The sequence below is a fragment of the Gymnogyps californianus genome, chromosome 22 (assembly GCF_018139145.2).
Source record: "Gymnogyps californianus isolate 813 chromosome 22, ASM1813914v2, whole genome shotgun sequence".
In the NCBI taxonomy this organism is placed as follows: Eukaryota; Metazoa; Chordata; class Aves; order Accipitriformes; family Cathartidae; genus Gymnogyps; species Gymnogyps californianus.
Genome location: NC_059492.1, coordinates 3,717,336 through 3,741,648, shown reverse-complemented (window position 1 = coordinate 3,741,648; position 24,313 = coordinate 3,717,336). Strand labels below are relative to the sequence as shown.

At 59.1% G+C, this 24,313-nt stretch overlaps 2 protein-coding genes across 2 annotated transcripts; both read left to right on the top strand.

Moving 5' to 3' along the window:
- The first annotated feature begins 1,375 nt into the window (after positions 1-1,375).
- On the top strand, positions 1,376-12,640 carry TMEM222 (transmembrane protein 222). The gene is made up of 7 exons (XM_050909905.1): positions 1,376-1,480; positions 4,046-4,151; positions 6,587-6,671; positions 7,460-7,491; positions 8,186-8,282; positions 8,449-8,579; positions 9,588-12,640. Exons 1-7 carry the CDS (start codon positions 1,462-1,464, stop codon positions 9,673-9,675), a joined length of 558 nt encoding a protein of 185 aa, XP_050765862.1. The 5' UTR covers positions 1,376-1,461; the 3' UTR covers positions 9,676-12,640.
- Positions 12,641-18,940: 6,300 nt separating this feature from the next.
- Positions 18,941-24,290, top strand: SYTL1 (synaptotagmin like 1). The gene is made up of 15 exons (XM_050909890.1): positions 18,941-18,985; positions 20,126-20,410; positions 20,751-20,896; positions 20,972-21,080; positions 21,404-21,443; positions 21,807-21,906; positions 22,116-22,210; positions 22,456-22,578; positions 22,652-22,818; positions 22,902-23,004; positions 23,108-23,269; positions 23,352-23,430; positions 23,506-23,605; positions 23,686-23,891; positions 24,005-24,290. Exons 2-15 carry the CDS (start codon positions 20,175-20,177, stop codon positions 24,142-24,144), a joined length of 1,806 nt encoding a protein of 601 aa, XP_050765847.1. The 5' UTR covers positions 18,941-18,985; positions 20,126-20,174; the 3' UTR covers positions 24,145-24,290.
- The last annotated feature ends 23 nt before the right edge of the window (positions 24,291-24,313 follow it).

The following is a 24,313-nucleotide window of genomic DNA, read 5'->3' as shown; positions in this document are numbered from 1 at the left end:
GTGAGGAATGCAGTCCTCTGCCGGTTACGTTCCTCGTAGCTTGTTCAGGCGTTGCTGCTGCAGGAGATGAGACTGATCGGGACCCCCTCCGGGGCTGGCAAGGAGAGAAGGTGGGCCTTTTTGTGGATTTCATAGCTGAGAAATCATCGTGACCTGCACTTGGCTCTTTGAGCGCTTCCACCTTGTGCCCCTTGTCCCTGAGAAACCGGTGGCTTTTCCTTTAAACATAAAAGTTGCCCTGTGGGTTGGCTGTGTCAGTTGGAGAGGGAGAGAGAAAGAAATGCAGCTTTCAAGTGACAGGGAAGCAGAAAAGACCTGAAGGTTAAAGCCGAGGGGTGAGATGGCTTAGGGGCATTGCTTTTGGGGTGGGTGGCTGAGCCTGCGTATGTTCTTGCGCTTGTGAGTAGCACCATCATCAATACAGATGAGAGTGACGTTTCTGGTTCACGCTGAGCGATTAGAGGCTGTCAGATTGCAGCAGGCACAGACCACAGGAAAGGAACAACAAAAAACGCAAAGCAACCCACCCCAGCATCACCTCCAGGGCGGGGGAAGGACGCCTTGGTGTCCTCCATCAGCCTGTGCCTCGGTGACATTTTAAATACTCCTGCACGCGGTGTTGCCTGCTGCTGCCTCGGTTGTCAATGTCAGAAGGGGGAGGGGATCTCTTCCTTGAGTGGTTTGGTTCTGGCAGTCCCTGTAATGTTTGAGCTGTCACAACAGGGAAGGTTCCCAAGGAAGCCGCTTACTGAACAAGAGCTGGCTGGGTGCCTGCTTCTTTCAGGCTCAGAGATGAGCCGGGGTAGAAAGGGGAGGTAACCGAATCCCTTCCAGGCCGAGCTCCAGCTATAGCCATGGTGGTGTGTGCTTGGACAAACCGGTGTGCGGCCTGGGCTGCCGCTTCCCGCAGCGGACAGGCTCTCCTCTCGGAAGGGCTCCGTATCTCTGGGGTGCAAGCGATGCACTGGCACCGGCAGTGAGTAGGCAAAGATCGTTGTCCTGAGGACGTTTTGGGCCGACGGGAGGTAGAGCTGCTTCCTTGCTGACAACGGGAGAGAGGAGCCGTCGGTGGCAAGTCGCTGGCAGAAGTGGGAGTGAAACCTTTTGTTTCTCATCAAATGGGAGATTGCAAAAACAATGATGGCAGTATTCCTGCTCTGTACATCGATCCAGTATTGTAGTCAGGCAAGATAGCTGCAATAAAAAGCCCGGCCTTTAATTTTATGCATGGAGAACTTCTTACCTGCTCTCCCCTCCCTGTTCCCCCCCCTTTGCCGCCGCCCCCCCCCCCCCTCCCCGCAGTTTCTTTTCCAACTGCAGCTATTTTTCCCTGCTGACTTCAGGTGTTTTGTATTCTGCTTAGATCAATAGCAGTAGAACAGCAGCAGCTTTCCAGTTGTCACTAGGAAGACCCTGCTGTCAGCTACAGCTCACCCGTTTTCTGCCAGTGCAGTACTGGGGATGGAGAGCCCTTCTGCTTGCCTGACAAACACAAAAGAAAGCTGTGCAGTACAGGAGTGCTGTATTGATTTTTTTCTTTCTTTTTTTTTTTTTTTTTTTAAAATCCAACCTGGGGAAAACAGTGTTCTTCCCGTGCTCCGGCAGCCGGGTTTGCCTTCCTGCACTTGGTTTAAGAGGGAATAAACCGGGCTGTCTAAAATGCCCCTTGCCCACGCGGGAGGGGAGGGTGTGAGGTGGCACTGCGGGGAGACGCGTCCTGCTGAGGCTGTCGGCGTCATCCTTGCTGTGTGGCTTTGCCAAGGGAGCTGGTCCCTGGTGATACGCTGCTTAGCAGCCTCCGAGACACAAGCAGGAAGAGCAAATCCATCGCCTAATCCGACAAACGCGCCAGGACCACATTAGCTGATGTGAACATTGGCCCCTATTCATAGATTTTAACAATCTCCGATATTTATGTTAGCCTGGAGCAAATCAATGCAAGTATTTTTCTTCATCGAACAAAAAGTGTTCACTGAAACACATACAACCTTTGTGTGCATCTTCCATCCAAAGTGCCAAAATAGGAAGTGTCTGTTAGAAACCAAAGCACCAGGCATGGCTTTGCTCTCGAGAGTGTCTGTATTTCCTTGGCTTTCTCTCTTTTGGAACCGGACTATTTTGTGAATTCTCTCGCCATCAGATTCCGAGGAGCACGATCTCAGGCTCTTGCTCAACTCTTGACACAGTGACGGTCACACCGAGACGATGCCCACGCTACAGCTCGATGCGAGCTGCTCTGCGTGAGCGCCTCGGGTCGATGGCTCTGCTTCCATCCAGATGCCTCTGAAGCAGCCCTCCCTCTGGGAGCGGCTGTCCTAAAACATGGTCTAGACTAGGAAATAAGGTGGGATGTTAGATGATCTCTTGAGGGCTCAGTAGAGGCGAGGAAATGTAGTCTTCAGTGCATTACTAAGCTAGTTGTATTGAAGCCTGAGTACTCATATGACAAGTTAGTGTGTATCGAGGGCGGGTAGGCCACCTCTACGCTAGACTGTTAGCCAATGCTTTCTACTGCCATACCGGCAACTCCAACTTGGTGTCCCCTCTGACGTGCCCCTGCTGTGGGTAGAGGTTACGGATCTCCTGGGCTTTCAGCCTGGAAGCTTCACTAGTCTAAAATTCAGTGAGCGTGTAAGTGCTGTTCTGTCCCCAGAACAGAGAATACATTGATAAACCTGGAAGGCTGGACTCAGCTTAATTATTTGGCAAAGTCAGGTAATGGAAAGCAGAATGCATAAAGTAGAGATAAGTCTTTGATGAAGGAGAGAAATTTCAGTAAAAAGTGGGGCTGTTATGTGGAAGCTGTAAGTTTGTGATGACCGTTGGGAACGTGGCTCTTGCCATTAACAGGGTTTGCTAATAACAAAAGCCAGCACCTTCTGTGAGCGGAGTGCTTGGCTCTGCCTCCGCTCGGCGTGCTGGAGCTACGCGGGAGGAGGAACCCAACCACGTGCAGGAAGGGGCCAAGACTGTTTTATTAGCAAAACCCCTTGGCATCGTGCTGTGTAACTGCGCTGGAGAGCTCTGGTCACTACGGGCCTTGAAGGGAAACGCAGCTCAAGGTCTCCGTGTGAGGAGGAAATGAGCGGCTTCCAAGGAAAGCATGGAAAGATGCAAAGAGGAGAGTGGGGGCTGGATGCTCGGCAGCTCTCCTGCACCCGCTGGGCAGAACATCCCTGTCCTGGGTCTGCTGGGCTGGGGCAAGCGATGTCCTCCCTGTTCTTCCCGCTAGTTCAGTGAGTTGTCACTCTGTATTTTGCCGAGTGTGTTGTGGTGGGTGGAAATCTGGAATAAACATATTTCTTCTTCAGCTTTCTCGTGTAGTTTGAATTAAACTTCCTAATAAAGCAATTGTTATTTTTCTAATCCGATTCTCCATTTGTAAATGCTGTTCCTCCCCTTGCAGTACCTTGACCACCTCCTCTCTCGCAGGAGGCTTGGTGTGATGCTTATTTCTGCTCTTGCACTTTCCTGAGGGGGTCTTCTACCCGGCAGCTCCTGGGGATGACTTCCAGCGTCTGATCTTTGGAAGGGCAACAGGGAGAAGTTCGCTGCCGAGGTTCGTGTGGCAGATCTGCACAAGGTAGGTGCGAGGGGTGAAGGGACCTGCCTGGAGGAGCTTCACCAGAGCAGAAGGTCCCTCTGTGAAACAAACCCCGGCCCTTCTGTGCCGCACGAAGCCGCTGAAGTCCTGGGGGGAAGCGCGAAGCTCAGCTCTCCGTGGGTGTGAAGAGCAGCGAGCCCACGCTTGATCAAGCAGCGGCCGCGGGGCTGTGGGCTCTCTGCCCGGGCTGCCCTGCCAGGTGCCTGAGTCCCGGGGCCCTTCCAGCCCGGGCCCCGCTCCCCAAACCGGGGAGGGACCGGAGGAAGGGGCGCTGGGCCCGGCAGGCCCGGGGCGGTGCTCCCCGCCCCGCCCGGGGCCAGGCCGTGGGCCGGCCTGCCCGCTCCCGCTTCCTGGATACCGGCGGTGCCCGGAAGCGGTCTTGGTCTCCAGGAAGTGACGCAAACGCGGCGGGCAGGGGGCGGGCCCCGGTGATGGCGGAAGCGGAGGCCAAGATGAAGCAGTTCAATGGCGGTGGCGGGGCCGGGTTGGACGCCGAGCGCGGTCGCTTCCCCTACTGCGTGGTGTGGACCCCCATCCCCGTCCTGACGTGAGTGCGGGCCCTGCGCTCCCGGCCGGCCCCGGCGGCGGGCGGCCCGGCTGAGGCCTGGGCCCGCGCCTCGCTACCGGGGAAAGGCCCGGGCCGGGGCACCCCTCGCCTCTCCCGGGGCCGGCTGCCCGCCCCGCTTCGGGGTGCCTGGGTGCTCAGCCTGCTGCGGAGCTGGCAGGGAGCCCGGCCCGCTTTGGGGCGGGCAGACCGGGGTAACTGGCTGCCTGGCCTGCTCCGGGGCAGGCAGGACGCCCGGCCCGGTTCGGGGTGCTCGGCCTGCTTTGGGGTGACTGGGTGCCAGGCTGCTTCGGGGCCCGTGTAGGATTCTGTCCTTGGGGTAGGGCTTTCCTTTCCCCCAGCAAGGGCGTGTGCGGGGAAAGCTTTGCGGTGAGCGGGCTTGTCTCTGCAGGGGCGGGAGTGGAGGGGATCCAGTGAAACGTGGGAAGTCTTTCATGTTTTTGGAGCAAAGGTTTGGCTACGGGGATCTTAGAGCACCTTATGCCTTGAGGAGAGCCTCTGCGCTCCACTTTTAATGAGTTAGAAGTCGATTTGCCTTCCCAGTCTTGTCAGCCAAGCGTAAGCAGGCCCCAAGGAGAGCTTCTGAGTTTTACTCTGGTCGTGGGAAAATGAAAAGCTGTAAAATGTGGCTTTGGGGGTAGTCTGGGAACACAAAGGCTTATTTTTATGCCTTCCTCTTCCCCTCCGGTTCAAATCAGGTGATAATGTTTACTGAGCCAGAGCTGAAAGTCAGGTAGAAGACGTGGTGTGGTCCGTGCCAGGATTGGGAATGGCACCGCAGCTCTCCTGGGCGAGGAGAAGCTGCAACTTCCCTGCTGCTGTCTCGCATACAGCTACAAACCAGCTTTGGTTTTGACCTCTTTTCTTTTTTGATTGCTTAAAATTTCCACCTTAGTCTTCTCCTGGAGGATTTTTCAAAGCTTTTAACCTTCTTATCTCCTGCTGGGACTGAGGAAGAGAGCTGTCCTGCTGCCAAAGTCACTGGGCATCCGTATTTCTTGTGGGTTCATTTCCCCGATGAACGGTGGCGTCTTCCTGTTGATTTTGTTTTGCAGCAGAAATTTCAGTGTTGTTATTTGGCAAAATCTCTCGTTAGACTGCATAATGGCTCCATTTTCTCCCTCTGACGTTTCCTGTCATCCTTGGATTTGGAGGCTTGAAAGCTAGTCAGTGCTGAGAGGAGAATTAAAAAAGGAAGAAGTGTCTAGAACTTTGAAGGTGGCAATGCTGTGACAGCATTGTATTCAGCCGTACCTTCTGGCTGATAAAACATTGCACAGATAGCCAAACTGCCTGGCGGCTTTGCATTGCACCAGATAGGAACATGCAGAGGGTAAGTGATGCAAGCGCAGAACATCAAACTTTGCAGAGTCCTTTCTCTGCGTCGTAGGGTTATGTTATCAACAGGAGCTATGTGCTATTTATAACCTCAGCTGCTCTTATCAGCATGTATGGCTTGTCTTTCCTCGTAACATCCAACCGCCTCAGTCCCTTTTTATTTTGATAGTTTTAGGATCTCTCTGATTGAGCCGCGGCTTGTGAATCTGTTGCTGTTTAGCGTTGCTGTAATCTCTTCTGAAATATTAGTCGCTGCGTGCAGTCCCTCAGGGAGAGAGGAGTGAGAAATCGGAGAGAGGTCAGCAAACCTGAGAATGCCGGAGGATGTGGGAGAGAGCTGTAACTTGGCCTGAAGTATTTACTTCGAAGTGATGATGATGGAAGGGGGTTGGGATATAGATCTGCTGCTCCCTGGGGCCGTGAATACCCAACGGGGAGGAGAAGGTCTTTGAAACAATGGGATCATTTAGGGGAGGGAGTGCTCTTCCTGGAGCCAGGAGCCCCGTTTTCTGTCTGGGGTGCTTAAATCTAGTTTGCCGTGAAGAGCTGCAGCGTGGATGGGAAGGTGGACAGGATGACCTCATTTTTGGTTGTTGAAGTGGAAAGTCCAGTTTTATCTCAAGGCAGTTTCTTCTGGATCTGACGTTTTTACTTGGATACACAAATAGGTTTGTTCTGGGAGACCGCGGCTCGCCCTTCCCTAGCCAGGGACGTGTGTAGTGCAGGCCTTCGGAGTCTTGCGCTCTCCGTAACTGCCGCGACTCACGCTAAAATCCCAGAGCCTGACTGCCCCACAGACGAGCTGACTCTAGACCTGCTTGTCAGCACAGCTTTGGGTATTCCCTGCGTGTTTTTCTTTTGCTTGTACCTCTTCTGCGTCTTTACCGGTCTTTGCCTGGCTTTGGCTCGCCTGCTTTCATCTCTCAGCTGCGTATAACACGTTAACTGTGCCTGTCTATCCCATGCTACGCAGTTGGGTGTACGGCCGCTCCAGCAGTCTCCTGGCAGCATGTTGCACGCACTCGGTGTGATCGGGGGGCAAATATCTCAGCCTGACGGTTCGCTTGTTGCCTCGGTAGATGGCTCTTCCCGATCATTGGCCACATGGGTATCTGCACGTCGACTGGAGTCATTCGGGACTTCGCGGGGCCCTACTTTGTCTCAGTAAGTAGACGATGGATCCGGGTGCTTAAGTAGAATCTGTGCTTGGTCTGCTTCTCACCTTCGTTGGTGAGTTTTGAGCCATCCCCTGCCTTTTGCAGCTCAAAGTTCTGCAAAGTAATGGCTTTAGATGTTTCTGAAGATCACGGATCTTTGCTGTTACTCTGTGGGCTGCTGTCCAGTGGAGATCATTTGGGGGATATGATAAATAGTGGCTAGTTTGGTTTGGTGAGCAGAAGGGAAAAAATCTTGTAGTCCAGGCTCTTAATTAGGAATTTTGGACCTAAATTCTCTTACAGTACTCTAATTCTGAGTAGCAGAAGCTGCCTTCCAACTTCCTCAGCATGCCTGTTACTATCATGCTGCTTAGCATCAGGTATGTGCCAGTCTTCTAAACTGCTTTATAGTCCGGTGGATTTTGAAAGTAAGGGAGTTTTAATTTGGGATAATTAATACTCTTAATAGATTGGGGTGTTTACAACTTCGAGTTAACAAGGTACTAACAGTTTAAAAAAAAAAAAAAAAAAAGGAGGGGGAACAGGGTACTTATACCATATAGCTAGGTGATGTCACTGTGTATAGAGTATAAATATACTCATGCCTAGAACAGGCGTCTGAAAACAATTGAAATCTAAATCCAGACACACAAATAAGATTGGTGTCTTGAGACTGCTGAGGCAATGTGACAGTTTTATCACTAAGCGATCACGGGCTGTGAGGCCTTCCAGCAAGAGGCATGTCATGAATATTGCACGGGGTTATCCTCTTGAGACGTTTTTCCTTTTTTGTAGGAAGACAACATGGCATTTGGGAAGCCAGTGAAGTAAGTGCTCTTGTTAGTTTTTATTAAACTAACCAACTGACCTGCAGATGTCCTTTAATTCATGGAGACAGACGTGCTAGAATATTGCTTTTCTTGTTGTTCAGATGCCCTAATTCAAGTGAATGGCTACTGTGTCTCTGCTTTTCAAGAAACCACGTTAAATTAAATCTTTTTAGAAGCGTGACAGCAATGTACTGGTATTAATAACTAGAGCTGTATGGAGCCTTTATTAAAAAAAAAAAAAAAAGAAAAGGCTAAAACATTTTAAGATAATGTTAACAACAAGTGCTCTAAGTAAATACTGCCTGTGCTGTACTAATGAACTGTCATCACTCACATCCTGTTAATGATTTTCTGGGAGGAGGAGGAGAGGTGCCTGGGTTTTGTGTATCTGTCAGATCAGGTTTACATCTTGAATGGCCAGAAGGTTCCGTATCACGGGACGTGAAAGCAGTTCAGAGTTTTGTCTGTGCCCCTGAGGTCTGCAGTTTCTTTCTCTGGGGTGCTGTCGGGCTGAGGGTGCTGAGCATTAGTTGCTGCTGCCCTCTGCAGCATAAGCTTGTCTTGAAGAGCTCGGCTCTGTGGACTCCAGAGGCAGTGGATTTCTCCAAGTCCTTTAAGCATCTTCCTGCTGGGAAGAGCAAGTTGTGAAGGCGCAGCAGTAATGCGAAGGGATCTGTTCTCATCCTTCTAGGTACTGGAAACTGGATCCCAGCAAAGTATACTCCACCGGTCCCAATGCTTGGGACACGGCCGTACACGATGCCTCGGAGGAGTACAAGCACAGAATGGTACGGCTCCGGTGATGATGTCCTGTCTGTGCGTGGAGGAATATCTCCCCGGTGTTTGGGTCCTTGCTGCAGGAGTGGGACCTGTGGCTCTGCACCAGCACAGGGTGCAGAACTGGGGAGCCTCAAGAACAGGATTTCTAATCCCGTGCCCCTTTTTCCGTTCCAGCACAACCTTTGCTGTGATAACTGCCATTCTCACGTGGCTCTGGCCTTAAACTTGATGAGATACGATAACAGCACCTCCTGGAACATGGTGAAACTCTGCTTCTTCTCACTCCTGTATGGGAAGTATGTAAGGTGAGCTGAGGAGCAGTCTAGATTCAGCAGGGAAAGGGGCTCTGTTTCTTTTGTTCTTCCTAGCCCTCTAAAGCTTCAGCCTGTCCTGTGGAGAAGGGAGAAACATCTCTTCCCCACGACATGTGGAGGTATGTTGCTGGTAGGTGGTACTGTCACTGCCTGCTGCCTGTTCTTAAGAAAAGAACCAAGAGTGCTTGCTGGGTTGCACTAGATGCTGCTCCCGAAATACTGTATCTGGCAGCTAATTTTGGGTGCCTGGAATTTGGGAAATGCTAGCTGAAGCAAATCTCACTCTGTGTTGTCTTTTGGCTGGGTTAGGTCAGAACATAAGGTCACAGAATGGCTTGTCTCCAAGGATTACTGGTTTCTCTTCCCTCTCCTGAATCTTGTTTACATAAAAACTAGACAGATTTCCAACTGCCGTGGAGCTTCCAACTTGAGTGGTACAGGAAGCCCCGAGCTTTCCTTACTAGAAAGGGCACTTAATCTCCATTTCAGCTCCTTGTGCTGAAATGACGGGACGAGGAGATTCTGCATGGACTGCCCTGCATAAAGCTTTCAAGTTGCTCCACTTCTGTTGGGTCTTCCCTGTTCTGGAAAAGCTTCTCCACCAGCTTTTAGGCAAGTGGAGTCCCTGCTGTCTTGGTTAAATACACCAGCAGTTTGAATAACGAGGCCTGCGGTAACGGGGTTTTCATTTTTTGTGGTCTCCTGTCATGTCTGTGCAGATATGGAATGCACTAGTCTTTGACCTGAATTTAAGCTGGAAGGAGAGTCCGGCCCTGTTGTTCATGATATAGTTATTTGTGGACCTGATTTAGTCTCAATTTTTAACACTGACTGAATCTCCAAGATGTGATGTGTGGCAGCGCCAGCAATGGATAAGAAAGTCAGAAGGGCATCTGCCTCCCTCTGATTTCTCCAGTTATTCTCGCGTCCTTCTCTCCCTTTTGTCTTTCTCTGCTGATTTCTTACGTTTAAACCCTTCCCCTTTCTTCCATTTTGCAGCATAGGGGGATTTGTGAAGACCTGGCTTCCCTTTGTCCTCTTCTTGGGGGTGATCGTGACCATCGTTCTCACACTTCATTTGCGGTGATGGCAGCTGTGAACTCCCCATTCCATGGGCACACGAAGGAAGAAACTGTGACTGATCCAGCGAGATGGAGGCATGGGACTCTGGGAGGCATTTTCCAGGGAAGGTGGCTACTCCACTCCATTGTAACAGCTCATCTTTGTTTCCTGGAACTGGCTTCTTTTCCTTCTGGGTTTTTTCTTTTTTTTTTTTTTTTTCCTCTGTTGATGACGTCTCCCAGTGTCAGGCGTCCTGAAGCCTCCTGCTCTCTCCCTGAATATGCTCCCTTTCTGCAATTTGGTAGGTAGAAACGCAATCAGGAAAGGAGAGCCGTGGGCACCTTTGCTTTCAGTGCCAAGTACAAAGCCGCAAGGCAAACCCTGCCTCCTGGTTCAGGAGCACAAGCAGATACACCTTGTAAGGTTCTCTCTGATCACCTGGTTTCTTCCTCTTGGCAGACTTCATCAGATGCTTCCTCAGATTTCCTGAGTCTCTGAGAAGGAGCTGTTGTTTCCCTGTTGCGCGACTCTCCTGTAGCACATGTTTCAAAGTGGAGGTGTGGGGTTCCTCCTGAGGGTGTAGAGTGCCGCAGCACTCGCTGACGGTCTCCCCAGTAGTGACAGAAAGGTGTTGACGGCGGGACACTCCTGAGGAGACGCGCAGAGGAACGCTCTGTGGCAGGGCAAATTCATCTGGTCCTGCTGGTGAGCCCAGAAAGGCAGGAAAGTCGATCGACTGGCTTGGGTATGGCTCATGGCAGTCTGCACACTTTCAATAGCCTGTTGCAGAGTTGGGAGTCTACTCCTGAGTCCCTTTTAGCTCGTGCCAGAGAAAATATAGCCTCCTTGCTTCTCCCTGTGCTCTGAATATCTAAAATTGCCGTTACACTTCTCGTGAGCCACTTACTTTCCTTTGATCCCTAGTACTTTGTGTGTCGCAGCATACCTGAGCCTGCAGAGGTGGTGGTAGCAGCAGGTACATGTTTCTGGGGCAGAAGGCTTAACGTAGGGTTTTGAAAGCATCCATGAGAGCAGCACCTGAGACCTGAGCTTCGTGGGGCCATCAGAGATTAAAAGAAAAGGTGAAGGGGCTGGAAAGCATCCACGTTCTGGTTGGGCTTTGCAGCAGCAAACTGGGGCACTGGCTTCCTTGCGGCTGGTTCCAGGCTGGTGAACAAGAAGGTCTGTTTACTTCCTTGGCGTGCTTTGGAGAGCACACCTGGGGTAAAAGCGCTTTGCAGGACTGGCTTGGATGTGAGAAACGCTGGTCTGGCGGCGTTGCGGGGCTGGTGGCCCTTTTGAGCCCTGGATCGGGCAGGACGGGTAGTAGGGGGGGAGGTTGTTCTTGAGTGCTAGGCGGGAAGTGAATTTGGACGTGTCCCAGAGCCGCTTCCAGGGCGAGAGGTCCAGGTCTGTGTTTGCTGAGGCTCTGGCCTGCACATGTTGCTTTCTGTGGGGCTCTGAGCCGGGTGGCTTTTTACAAAAAAGCGTGGCTGAAGGGTTGTGTGCAGTTGAGCAGATCCCCTCTGACTGCAGAGGAAGGAGAATAGCTTTTTCACTCACGCCTTGAAAGGCCAGCTCTTTACTCCACTACCTGATGGATTTCAACCTCAAGGAGTGCTCGTGGCCAACAAGAAAGCTCTTCTCCACTGCCTGCCGTCCCTGTGGCTTCCTCTGACTGGGAAGCCCGTTCACCGTCACCCTGCTGGCCCTCAGACCTGTCCCCATGTGCCTCCTCATCTGCTTCCATCTCCCCGACTCCTCTAGCCACATGGGAGGGTTGGGGGCTCCTCTGGGGCCCCTCGATTTCTGCATTTCCTCCTCTTCCTCAGTCACTTTTAGATAACCCCTTTCACCTCTCCCTTCTCCCTAGCATCCAGTTGTCCCTCTGTCATCTGGTGCTGGCTTTTCTGGGGTGGGTGGAGGTGTGCAGACCTCGGCGCCCTTCCCCGTCTACCTGGAACTGAAATAGTCGTCGGTGTCTGCTCTGTACAGTCATTTCAAGCCTGCGTGGAGAGCGGGCTGGAGGGTGCTGAGCCTGGGGCTGATTAGAAAGCCCAGATCTTGATCAAAGAGAACCTTACGATGAAAGGACGGTGTCTTACCGAGCTACCCTGTGTCGCTGCGGTCTCCACCCAGCGAGCCTGCTGGCTAACGTGCCCTAGGACAAGCCAGTTGAACAGGAGAGATTAGTCCTTTGCCTCTGTTTTTAATTTAAGTATGATTTCTCAGATTGACCCGCCAAGGATGCGCTCCGAGTCCCTGGCCCCAGGGCTGAAGCCAACCTGTCTTACGCAGTAGCAATAACCTAGAGACTCTTAGGCCTGTCTCACACGTTGATTCGGTGTTTTATCGATAAGCTATACAAGCGTTGCCAAAGCTGAGACTTCGAGTTGTCGGGGGAGGCCGGGAGCGGGGCTGCTGGCCACAGTCCCTGCTCCTGGGACTTCTGAAAACATGTTGAGTGCCATTCCCCACCGTGAAAATCCTTGTCGTTTGCTCCTAACGCTTTTTACCAGATCTGGGTTTCGAATGGAGACTTATCGAGCAGCAGCAAATGGGCCTCGCGGTGGGTTGGAGCGCTGGCTGCCGGGGAAGGAAGCGGCGCTTCGCCCAAGTCCTGGCTGAACAGCCGACTCTCTTCCACCGACGGAGATGGAGGATGGCTCCGGGCATCCGAAGGAAACGTGGCTAACGGGAGAGCGAGGCCCAAAGCTGAGGTACCGCAGAGCCAGCCCGCACATCCGTGCTGGGCACTCAAAGCTGTCTGTACTCGCACGATGAAGGATGGTGCCCGCAGAGGTCGGGTGCCGGCAGAGGCGGGTGGGCTGGTCGGATTTAGGGTTTTCCTACGCTGCGGTAGTGTCAGCCCAGCGCTGCGGGAGTGCCGAGAAACCCCGGCGGTGCTCGGCACGGGTTCCCAGCAGCGCTGCAGCCAGCGGCTGCGGTTGTGTGGGGAGCGGGCTGCTTCCTCTTGGCGTGGGAGGTGGTAGAAGGGGTGGGTGGGTAAGGAATGTCCTCTCCTTGCAGCTTCCTTCATCTCACTGCTGGCTTCTTCGCAGTGCCCCCTTCCACTAGCCACATTAAAGGTTCACCCTGTCCTTCACCTTCCAGATGCCAGTTTTATGCTCCCCTCCCTTCCCCTTTGCACGTGCTTGTGCTGCAGAGCTCCGTGGCGTTGCCGTTGCTCTCCGGCGAGGGCGAGCCCTCTGTACCCTCATCCTTTGTTCTCTTCATCTCTGTGGGGCGCTGGATTACTTTGTAAATATTTAAACTCTGCTTCTGTGGTTTCATAATCCTGACGGTAGGGGAAATAAACTTATTTCTGTGGATGTCTCCAAGTGCCGCATCTCTTACAGTCGAGACTCTTTCCTCCTTACAGTCGAGACTCTTTCCTCCTTCCAGCCGGGAGCGGGGTTGATGTTCCCCCCTGCCCCGCTGAGCTCCAGCCCCTCTCCTGCCCGAAGGCAGCGTGCCTGGCTGCCTGCAGGAGCCGGACCCCGAAGCTCCCACGCCTTTTACATTATGAATTTGCCCTTTGTCTTGCTCCAGGACAAAACTCACAGCCCTGTTTTCAGACCTGCTGTTGGGAAGGGAGGTTTTGGGGGCAGGAGGAACCAAATGGCCGCGCAGGCTTTAATGCCGGGTCTCTCAAAACCAGGGACCTGCCCGTGGCCTTTGTTACATTTGGAAGGAGAAGGGGCTCTGCCTGCTCTTGCTCTTTGCCGATTCCCAAGCTTCTGCCCGGTCAGCAGAGCCCTGCGTGGCCCTGGGCAGGGGGGAGCCGAGCGCTCTGGGGAGGAGGATGCATTTTTAGAAGATAAACCCCCTCTTGCAGGTCGATCCCCTTTAGTTGTGAATGGCTTCCCTTTCTCTTAAGTCTCTGACATCTCTATTTTCTTGGAGGCTGGGGGCACCGGCCTCCCGGCTCCTTTCCCCTGCCACCACAGAGCCCCCCATCTTCCGTCTCCCTGCAAGCTGTGCTGGGCCTGGGGCTGCCGGGACCTCCGGAGGAGCGGAGAGCAGAGTGGGATGCGAAGAGCCGGCCTCGTTTTCCCCTCTCCCAGCAGGATACCAGTGCCTGAACTGGGAGCGAGGGAAGCTGGGCCTCCGAGTGCCGTAACGATTGCTAATGCAGCAGCTGATTTTCCGTTATAGCTGATATCCAGAGGCCAAAGCTGCGTGGTGGGGGAAGTGGATCAGCCTTAAAATTAGGTTGTGTACAAGGCTCGGGGGTTTAACGGCGCAGCCATCTTACAAAACACCACCCGGATCCTCTCCTGCTCAGCCCCTCCATCCAAACCACGCTGCTCTTGCGGCTGCGTTAACTCCAGCCCCTGCTTCGGCTCCGGGGCTGCGAAACAGCAGCGGCGGGGATGGCCGGCAGCCTCCGAGGGGTTTATCCTGCACGTGTCTGTCCCTGGAGCACGAGGTGAGGATGCAAAACCCCCCAGGAACGCGCTCTGCCCGGCGTGCACAGCTCTGTACTGCCGTAACCGTCCTGCTGGGTCCCCGCTCGCCTCCCAAGCGTGGCAGGATTTTTCTAACCCACTTCTGCTGCCCAAGGAGCTGCGGGGAATCTGGCTGGAGGTGCGTGGGAGCTGAGCCGCACGATTCGAGTCATGGTATTTGGGGATTATACGGAAGCAGCCAGTCTGAATGCGCCAAGATAGTCACACTCGGGCGCCCGGGGTGCTCACAGCTCTCCGGCCGTGGCAGGAGGCTGGACCGTGCAAGCCCTGCTCCTCTCGTTTTGCTCTCCTACCTCTCAGCGTGGCCAGCCCAGCCCCGGGAGGGACAGAGGCTGCTGGAAGCCAGGGAGACTCCAAAGCGGAGTGGCAGCATCCATCCCAACCTGCCAAATGGCCTGAACCGAATCATCAGAGGGACCTCGCTGCCTCCCGCCCCTCTGCCCTCGCCCGGGATGGCTGAGCGTGACCCGTCCACCCCAGCGGCCACGGTGCAGGGACTTCTTCAGCATGGGGAGCGGGGCTGGGGGTCCCTGACCTCCCCACGGGGACGGGGGAGCGGATGCCCCGTCGCCGGCCATGCCGCTGGAGGAGCCGCCTTTGAAGCGGGGTCACTTTGCCGCAGCTGGCCGGAGGGGAGGAGGCCCCATTTTTCATCCCCTTAGGTGGGGGGGCACATCAAAGGGCTCCCTGGGGAGCAATATCGAATTGCACTTAAACATTTGCACGGTGGAAGCTTTTGAAAACGCCGGCGGCGGCGGCTGGGCTGCCTGCGGCCGTGGTGTCTCCGAGCTGTGGTGCCTGCGAGGCTGCAGCTCCCTCCTCATCCTCGGCCACCCCATCATCCACGTTGTTTCCCAGGCAAGGGAGGGAAGGGGGTGCAAGACCCAACGCTGGGGCTCTTGATGCCCGCATCTTCCCGGACAGGCCTTGCACATCATCCCCGGCCAGAGCCAAAGGTGGAAACGTTGCGAGGTCCCTGCTCTATTGCGGGGATTAAAAATTAAAAATGAAGAGGGGGCTGCAAGCAAACAGCCCCCCCCAAGCCCGCGGGAGCTGGGGGGTCCGTCCCTGCGTGCCCGGGGAGCGCTGGAGCGGCACATCAAAGGCACTGGGAGGGCAGGGGGCACGGGGAGCCAAGTCCCTGGGAGGGGGCCGGGGCCAGATGGCCCCATCGCTGCGGGGGGGGCACGTGGCTGTGTAAAAGCGAAGGCAGAAAGGGAAGGGGGGGTTTGGGGCTGGGGGAGGCAGCTGAGGGTGTGTGTCTGTGGGGCAGCTTTGGGGTGTGAAAGCCCCCCCACCCTGGGTTTGCAGAGATGTTTGTGTCCTGCAACTGGTGCCTGTGGGGGGGATTTAGCATCTCCTGCATCCGCTGCCTGCGTGGGCTCCGTGGGTCAGGATGAAGCCCTGCCCTCCGCTCCAGGGTCCCTGGGAGAGGGACCCCCATCCCGCCCGGCCTTCTCCCCGCCACCATGCTCCCCTCAGCACCTCCTGGCTGGGGGGACGTGGGCTGGGGCTGCTCCAGGGCCCCCATCTCTCCGGAGATCCTCTTGGCAGCTGGTGGCCGTGGAGCTCAGCTCCCGCAGGAGCCTTCAAAGCCTCCCTTTCCCTCGATGCCCCCCCGGCCCTGCAGCCCACCCTGGGTGCCCTCAGCCGGTGGTCCCACAGGTGCTGCCCACCCAGCCAGGGTGCTGATGCTGTGGGTGCTGCCCCACTCCCCCACCTGCAAACCCACCAGCAGGCGAGACGCTTCCGATGCCCTAGCGCATGCTCCCTGCCTCAGTTTCCCCCCCGGGAGAGCCAGGCTTGCCTGCGCCTCCTGAAGAACAAGTCCTCAGGGGGGGAGCAGGGCTGGGGAGCGGGACAGGACTTGCTCCTCGCCCCCGCTCCCTCCCCGCTGCCCGAACGCCCAGCGCAAAAATGAGGCAGAACCTGTTCTGTGTACCCACGGGGATGCTGCCAACACCCTGCACCCAGCAGCCAGCACCCAGCACCCGGCACCTGGCACCCAGGGGACAGAAGGGGGGGGGTTCTCCCTTGGATGCTGCTTCGGGAGGTGGCTGGAGCCGGGCTGCAGGCCATCGCAGCTGCCTGGCTCGCTCCAGGGTCTCTGCAAGGAAAACCATCCCCTGAGGGCTGACCCAGCGCCCTGCTTGCCTTGTGCTGGTGGCCAGGGTGTTCCCGGGTGTCACCGGGCTGACGCAGCCTCCGGCCACGGCCGCCCCGGGCTGAGGGAGGCACCGAGGGAGGCTCTGCTCCACGGGCACTGCAGTGCGGCAGCGGCTGCGGCTGAGACCCAGCAAACTCACTACCCCTCTGGGTCACCAGGGACGGGGTGGGGGGACCACACCGCAGGATGTGACCCACAGCTCCCCCACGCCTCTGGCCACGGGGTTTGGCTCTGTCTGTGCCGTGCCGTGCTCAAGGCTGCCCTGAGCTGCCTGCCCGTGGCCCCAAGGAGCGGCACTGGCCCACTGAGCAAGCCCATCACTGGGGTGTCAAGTACCATTCATCCATCTGTCCATCCATCCATCCACCGATCCATCTGTCCATCCATCTCCAGAGATCCAGGAGCAGAGGACGGATCCTGCCACGTCCTTTCCTGTCCCAGCCTCAGCTGATAAACATTTCTCGCTCTGGACGTTGCCGGTACGAAGGATCCGGGATGCACAGAAAGGGCTCGATGCCCACGCTGAGTGACCCGAAGCTGAGCCACCAGCCCACAGGCACCCCTGTGGGGACACAACAGTCCCCGAGCCATTGCCCCCTCCTGCAGAGACCTGGCAACACTCGCTGCAGTTCCAGAGCATCCATACCAGGGACCTCGTCCAGCTGGGACCTCTCTCCGCCAGAGCTGAGCAGCAAGCGCCCTACGAGGGGAGGAAGGGGAGGACGGCCGACAGACAGACAGACAGAGCCGTCACTAAAGTCTCATTTCCTTAGAAACCACGCTAAAAATAATCCCCTTTTCTTGCGGTCCTGTGCTCGGTGTGTGCTGCCAGGCTGCTGCCGCTGCACCCTGCTGCAATTCCTCCCCCAGCAGCGCTGCCATCTCCCCATAAAGCTGGCTGGGTGATGGCTGGAGCCTGGTGGGGAGCCTGACCCCCACCCCCAGCCAGCCGCCCTCCCCCTGTGATCGAGGGAAACTGAGGCACAGGCTCCCGCTGTGCCAGGGAAGGATGCTCTTGCCCTGGGTTTGCCACTGCTAGGCTTTGCTGGCCTGATCCTGCGTGGGGCTGAGCACCCAAGTTTGTCCTGAGTGGTCGGGAGCCTCAGCCCTTCAGGGCAAGATGGGATTGTGCCGGGCAGGGTGGGAGCTGTGGGGCTGGGGTACCCATGGGATAGGGGCTGTGGGTACCCATGGGATGAGACTGGGGGGCTGGGGTTGCCCCATGGGCTGGGGCTGTCCCGTGGGATGGGGCTGTCCCGTGGATGGGAGCCATGGGGCCGGGATACCCTGTGGGATGGGGGTCCTGCAAAGCCCCAGGGACCCCACACTGGGCTTTTGGGGTGGGGTGGGGCTGCAGGGTGTTGCGGGGAGGGCAGATGCACTGCTCCCCCTCCCATGCCCAACAGAGACCAGTCCGCCCAGTCCCCCCAGTACAGCCCGGACCTCTCCCACAGCTGCTCCGGATAAGGCACCCCGAGACCGCATCCTGCCCTGTGTGCTCCCCAGAAACCCCTGGGTGAGGACGGGGAGGGGGGGTGTCCCACCCCATCCCCACACCCACACCCTTGGCTTCGAGCCTCCACCGAGCTCAGGGACCCCCTCTACCCCGGGGGAGCTTCCCCTCTGCGCCACCCCTTCCCAGGCTGCCTGACGCCTCCCAGTTCAGCCCAGTTCAGCCCAGTTCAGTCCCGTCCGGCGGGTGCTGCTGGCTCCAGTCCCTGCTTTCGTGCCGCCGGGGCGAGGAGGCGCTTGCTCGCCTGCGGTTGACTCAGCTCTAGGCCGCCAGCACCCTGCCGAGGGTGGGGACCGGGGGCCACCCACCGCCACGAGGGTCCCCGTGGGGTGCTGGGTGGGGGGGGAACGAGCCACCGTGACCCCCACACGCAGTCCTGGGCAGGTAAGGGCAGCTGTGGGGGCTGACCCCACTGCTTGCCCCACGACGGGGCTGCACCGGCACCCTGGGGTGGGGGGGTTTGGGGTCTAGCTCCTCTTGCCCTGCTTGGGGGGGCTGCAGCCCCCCCCCGGCTCTGCTCCCCACCAAGGAGGGATGGGATGGGGTCTCTGGGACCCGAATTTCTGCGGTGGCTTTCATCGTCCCCATGCTGTGCCAGAAGCGTGGGCCGGCTGGTGGGGCTGGACGGGGACCGAGGCCACGGTGATGGGCTGCAGGACCCCTGGTGCAGGGAGGAGGTGGGGGGGGTGCTGGGGGGTGCAGCTCTGGGCTGTGGTGGGGGTGGCTGTGGCCTGGCAGTCCCCAGGGGACTGGGGAGGGTCCCGGGGGGGGCTGAGCCTGGGTGCATTTTGGGGGGGGGGCATTTCGTGCCTCCATCGCGGCGGGCTGCTTGCAAAGAAAAAAGGGAGATGCGCACCCCCCAATTGTGGCTTACTGGGGAGGTTGAACTGGTTTGACTGGTCTCCTGTGCAGGGTGGGGGGGCCAGGTGCCCAGCACCCCTCTGCACACCCGCGGGCGCAGGAGGTGGGTGCTTGTTTACGCCCCGGCTGTGCCCACCCACCGGGGTCCCCACGGGGACTGGGGAACCGCGGCAGCACCTGGGCCAGACCTGGGTGACTTTTTTGGGTGCTGGCTTTGTTCCGGGGTGGGGGACACCCCCCCCCACCAGTGCTGCCAGTAAACAGGATACGAGCGGGCTGCGGCGGGGAGGCAGCGGCATCGTCCCAGCCCCAGTGACAGCCGGTACGTGTCCCCCGAGACCCCCCACCCAGTCCTGGTGCAGCCTGGCTGGGTGCAGGGTGCTGGTGGGTGCTGCAGCTTCCCCTGTGCCCAGCATGGGGAGCAGGGTGCTGGGAAGCGGGGGGTGTCCATGTGGCATTGCGGGGGGGGTCCGTGGTGGGGTTGGCACCCAGCCCGTCCACCGGCACCGATGTGCTCAGATCCTGCGCTGGGTCCTGGGCTGGGGTCCCCAATGCTGGGGGGTGTCTGAGACCCCCCCAGGGCTGGGACAGGGGCACCCATGGGGCTGGGGACAGGGCTGAGACAGGGCCACCTGTGGGGCAGGGACAGGGTGACCCATGGGGCTGGGATAAGGGCACCCATGAAGGTGGGACAGGACCCTCTGTGGGGCTGAGGACAGGGCCACCTGTGGGGCAGGGACAGAGTCACCTTTGGGGCTGGGGACAGGGCCACTGGTGTCTGAGCCCCACGGCGGAGGCGGGAGCCCCACAGCCATGTCGGGGTGCGGCCGTGCCGGTGCTCACGTCCGGTGGCTGCGCCTGGGGTGGCGGGGGGCCGGGGGGCGGCAGGATTGATCCTGCCCCACCGCTGCTGCAATTTCCTGCCCTCGGCATTCCGTGCCGAGCAGCGCTTTCGCAACGCTGGGGCCAGGAAGGGCAGTGGTGAGGCAACGCCGGGCAGTAGGGCAAGAGCCCCTGCCACACCCTCCACCCTGGGAGCTGTGATGAGCTGAGTACGGTCTCAGCCCGGTTCGGTCTCAGCCCGGTTCGGTCTCAGCCCATCGTGGGTGCAGCCAAGCCGCCTTCTGCCACCCGTCTTGGTGCCGCGGCACCCGATGAAACCCGTGGGAAAGCAGGCAGGGGCAGAGCCGTCTCTGAGCAAACACCCTTTGCAAACAGGGGCTGCAGGCAGGGCTGGTCCTGGCACGGGGCTGGCAGCGGGGCCTGGCAGCAGGAGGAGTGGCAGGGCTTCCCTCAGCCTGCCTGCAGCCTGCCCGCAGGATTGCCTGTGCTCCTTCCCTTGGCGTCGGCATCATCCCACCCCTCAGTTTGTCCCCATTGGGGGTCCCAGGGGTGTTTTTGGGGTGCAATGTGGGGGGGTGGGGGGTGGTGCATGCTGAGCTTCCACTCCATCTCTTTGCAGAGGGTCAGGATGATTCCCACCCCAAAGCGGCCCCGAAGACCCTCTCCAGATGCTAGCATCACTGGTGCATGCCCGGCACGCTGAGCCCCTCCAGCCGCAGCCCCCTGCTTCTTGGCACCCACCCCGGGGCCCCCCCGCCGTGTTCCCCTGCCCTGCCATGGCACTGGAGCTGAGGGGCGAGGCACTGCTGGACCTGAGCTTCCTGACGGAGGAGGAGCGGCGTGCCATCGCCGAGGTGCTGCGCCGCGACTGGCAGCTCCGCCGGTGTGAGGAGGGGCGCATCAGGTGAGGTGGGGGGTCCCCTGCTCAGCGTCACCCTTGGGGACAGCGTGAACCCCCCAAGAGCAGCCAGCCTGGGGTCCATCCCCCTTGGGGACAGAGCAGCCAGGCTGGGGGTCCTCTTTCCCTGGTGATGGGGGCACCCATTGAGCCTGGACAGGGTGAAGCCCTGTGGTGGGTGACACAGGCATCGGGGGTCCCAAAACCCTTGGGAGACGGTGGCTGGTGTCCCCAGGGCCAGTCATGGTGGCTCCGTCAGTCGCTTGGGAAGGGTGATGGGGATGGTGGCGCAGGGATCGACGGCAGCACCGAGGTGGGGGGAGCCAACGCCACCCTCCCGCCCCAGCAAGCTCCGCAAGTCGGTGTCGGACCCGGCGCGGCTGAGGACCCTCACCGGGGACTGGTTCTGCGATGTCCGTGCCCAGCGCCACCGGCACCACCTGGGCTCCGACCTCGTCCGCGCCTCCATCCGCCGCAGGAGGTGGCCCCGGGGTAGGCGAGGGATGGGGACACGGGGGGGATGCCGGGGGCCGGGGCTCAGCCCGCTGAGGTCCCCGATGTCCCCAGGAGTGGGTGACCCGGAGCGTGGCCCCAGTCCGGGTGAGCTGGAGGTCATTGGTGAGCCGCTGGTGGAGGAGAAGGAGGATGAGGATGGTGTGGCGGAGCCGGAGGAGAGGTGAGGGTGTCCCAGGGCCGCTGGCATCTCTTATCGGTACCCCGCTGGGGGTGGCACGGCTCTGGGATGCCCGGGGGGAACTGGAGCTGGGGAAGTGGGAGTAGAGCCCATGGTGAAGGGGATGGCACAGCCAGAGCTGCACCGTCCCGGCATCTGTCTACCGTGCCGGTGTCTGTCTGTCTGTCCACCACCCAGGGGGTTTTCTGTCACCCTGCTGGACCCCGGCTCTATAAATAGCTGTGGGGATGCGGGGAGGGGGGGGAGAAAGTGCTCATTAGCCTGATGCCTTGTGGAGAGAAACTAATTATCGGCTCTTCTCGCAGCCCCCTTACGAAGGAGGCGCAGGCGGCCGCAGAGCCCCAGGTCAGTGCCTGGTGAGGGGGGGTTAAGCCAGCACGGCAGAGCCGGCAGCCGGTCCCCGACACCCCGGTGATGGGCTCGGTCAGTGGGGGAGCGCCCTGCAGCCTGGGTCACCCTGACTGCCGTGGCCCTGGGGCCGCAGTGTCACCCCAGGAGGGTGCTGCCGTTGGGGCTAGCCTTGTGCGTGGTCTTGCAAAGTATGACCCTGACCCCCATGGTGTGGGGAGCGATGGGGGTTGTCCCGCGGGATTTCCCCCACCCTGACCCCAGGGACCCAGAGGGGCTTGGACCAAGGGGAGCAGGCAGGGGAGAGGAGGGTGCCCGGGGTGCCTGTTTTCACCCTTTCCCCTATGTGCCACCTCACAGCCCAGCCCCACAGCCCTGGCTCTGGAGGGGACCCTGGTGTCACAGCCCCTGCGGCAGGGTGATGTCCCGGCGAGGCAGCAGGACATCCCGGCCCAGCCAGGTAACCGTGATGAAGGGGTCGGTGCTGTCGAGACTGGGGAGGTTGGAGCCCCCCAGCACTGCTTACGAGGCTCCTACCTCCTCCCGGGCTCCCCATCATGGCCCCCCATCCCTCGCTCGCCTGCTCACTCCTCTTGCTGAAAAAAGGGGACCTCCCTCCTATCCATCCCCGCTGCGTCAGGACCCCCCACCCACACCGCACCCTTGCAGGTGACACAGTAGGTGGGAACCCCTTCGGCACATCCAGCGCGGAGGAAGATGAAGAGGAGCCCGACTCTGCACGCAGCGGCCCCGATGCTGGGCAGGTGGGATGGTGGGACTGGGGGGGCTGTATGGGACTGTATGGGGTTGGGGGGGGCTGTATGGGGCTGTATGGGGTTGGGGGGGCTGTATGGGGTTGGGGGGGCTGTCTGGGGCGTGCAAAGCCAGCACGGCACTGGCTTTGCCCAAGCACCGGGCAGTTGCTGGGAGCTGGGTGCCCTCAGGAGCCCGCACTGGGGATGGGGGTCCGGGGGGGCGATGCTGACCCCTCTTTGCTTTGCATTGCCAGGGGCCAGGGACCCCCCAGACGGATCCGGCATCCCTGGGCCGGGTGTCCCCGCAGAACGGCCACGTGCCTCCGAGCAACCTGCTGACCACCAGCTCCTCCGTGTCCAGCCTCAGCTCCTCCACGGTACGGGGCTGGGGGCTGTTGGGGTGGGGGTCACCTCTCCAGCCCCCCCTGACCCTGTCCCACCACCCTGCAGCTGAGCGGCAGCCTGATGAGCCTGTACAGCGAGGGTGAGCTGGGCAGCGTGGCCGTGCGGGGCTGCGTCCAGTTCTCCCTCTGCTACGACCCGGCCAAGAAAGAGCTGCAGGTCCACGTTCTGCGGTGCCGTGAGCTGGCCGAGGCCAAGAAGCAGCGGTCGGACCCGTGAGTGCCCCGGCCCCGAGCGGCGATGCCCGGGCGATGCCCACGGTGGTACCCGTTGCATCCACCTCATTTTTTGGCTCCAGGTACATCAAGACGTACCTGCTGCCGGATAAGTCCAACCGCAGCAAGCGCAAGACCACAGTGCGGAAGAGGAGCTTAGATCCCATCTTCAATGAGACCCTCAAGGTTTCTAACTCTGCTTTGGGGTGGTTTTGGGGGGGGGGGTCCTCCTGGGATGGATGGGTGGGGGCAGATTAACCTCACCCTGTCTGTGTCCCCTCCCTGCCAGTACAAGCTGGAGAAGAGGGACCTGCAGGGCCGGACCCTGAACCTCTCAGTGTGGCACCATGACAGCCTGGGCAGGAACCTCTTCCTGGGGGAGGTGGAGATCGCGCTGGGCGCCTGGGACTGGGCCAACACGCGCCCCGAGTGGTTCAGCCTCCAGCCCCGGGTGAGTCCCCAATCCCCCCCCACCCCCACCCCCCCCACCCCACCCCATCCACAGCCCCCCATAACCCCCCCATCCTCCCCAGACGCCCATCTCCTCAGACGGCCTCGCCAGCCGGGGCAACCTCAACTTGGCATTGAAGTTCATCCCCGCCGGCTCGGAAGGTGAGAGGTGCCCGTGGGTGCTGGGCAGAGGGGGGTCCAGCATGGCAGGGTGCCCCTGACCCCTCTCGCCTGCAGGCGGGGGGCTGCCACCCACGGGCGAGCTGCACATCTGGGTGAAGGATGCTCAGAGCCTCATCCCCCTGCAGAGCGGCACTGTGGATGCCTTCGTGCAGTGGTAAGAAGGGGGTGGCAGCCGGGGTGGGCACCCGGAGGGGCTCGTTGTGTCCCCTCCCCTCACCCCGCTGTCACCCCCAGCTACGTCCTGCCGGATGACAGCAAGGCGAGCCGGCAGAAGACGCGGGTGGTGAAGCGGAGCCTCAATCCCCTTTTTAACCACACCATGGTGTACGATGGCTTCCAGGCCAAGGACCTGGCTGAGGCGTGCGCCGAGTTCACCCTCTGGCACCACGAAGCCTTTTCCAAGCGCCAGCTGGGCGGCATCCGCCTCAGCCTGGGCACAGGTGAGGGTGGGAGCCCGGGCACCCTAGGGTGCCCCCCCGTGGCTTGTGGGGTGGCGGGGGGGGGAGGTGGCAGTGGTGTGGCCGGGGGGTTGACGGCGGTGGTCTCTCCGCAGGGAGCAGCTACGGGCTGCCGGTGGGCTGGATGGACTCGACGGCGGAGGAGCGGGGGGTGTGGGGACGCCTGCTCCAGCAGCCCGGGCAGTGGGTGGAAGCGTTGCTGCCCCTACGGACCAACCTCGTCCCCCGGGCATAGCCCCCAGCCCCGCACGGACCACCCGGTGCCAGTGGGACTGCGGGATCCGGGGTGGGGGGACAGAGCTGCACCCAGAGTATCACTGTGTGGGGTTGGGGTCTGTACCCCCCCCTCCGCCCCGCCTTTCGGCAGCAATGAAGCGGCACCGGTGGGCACATTTGGTGGCTGT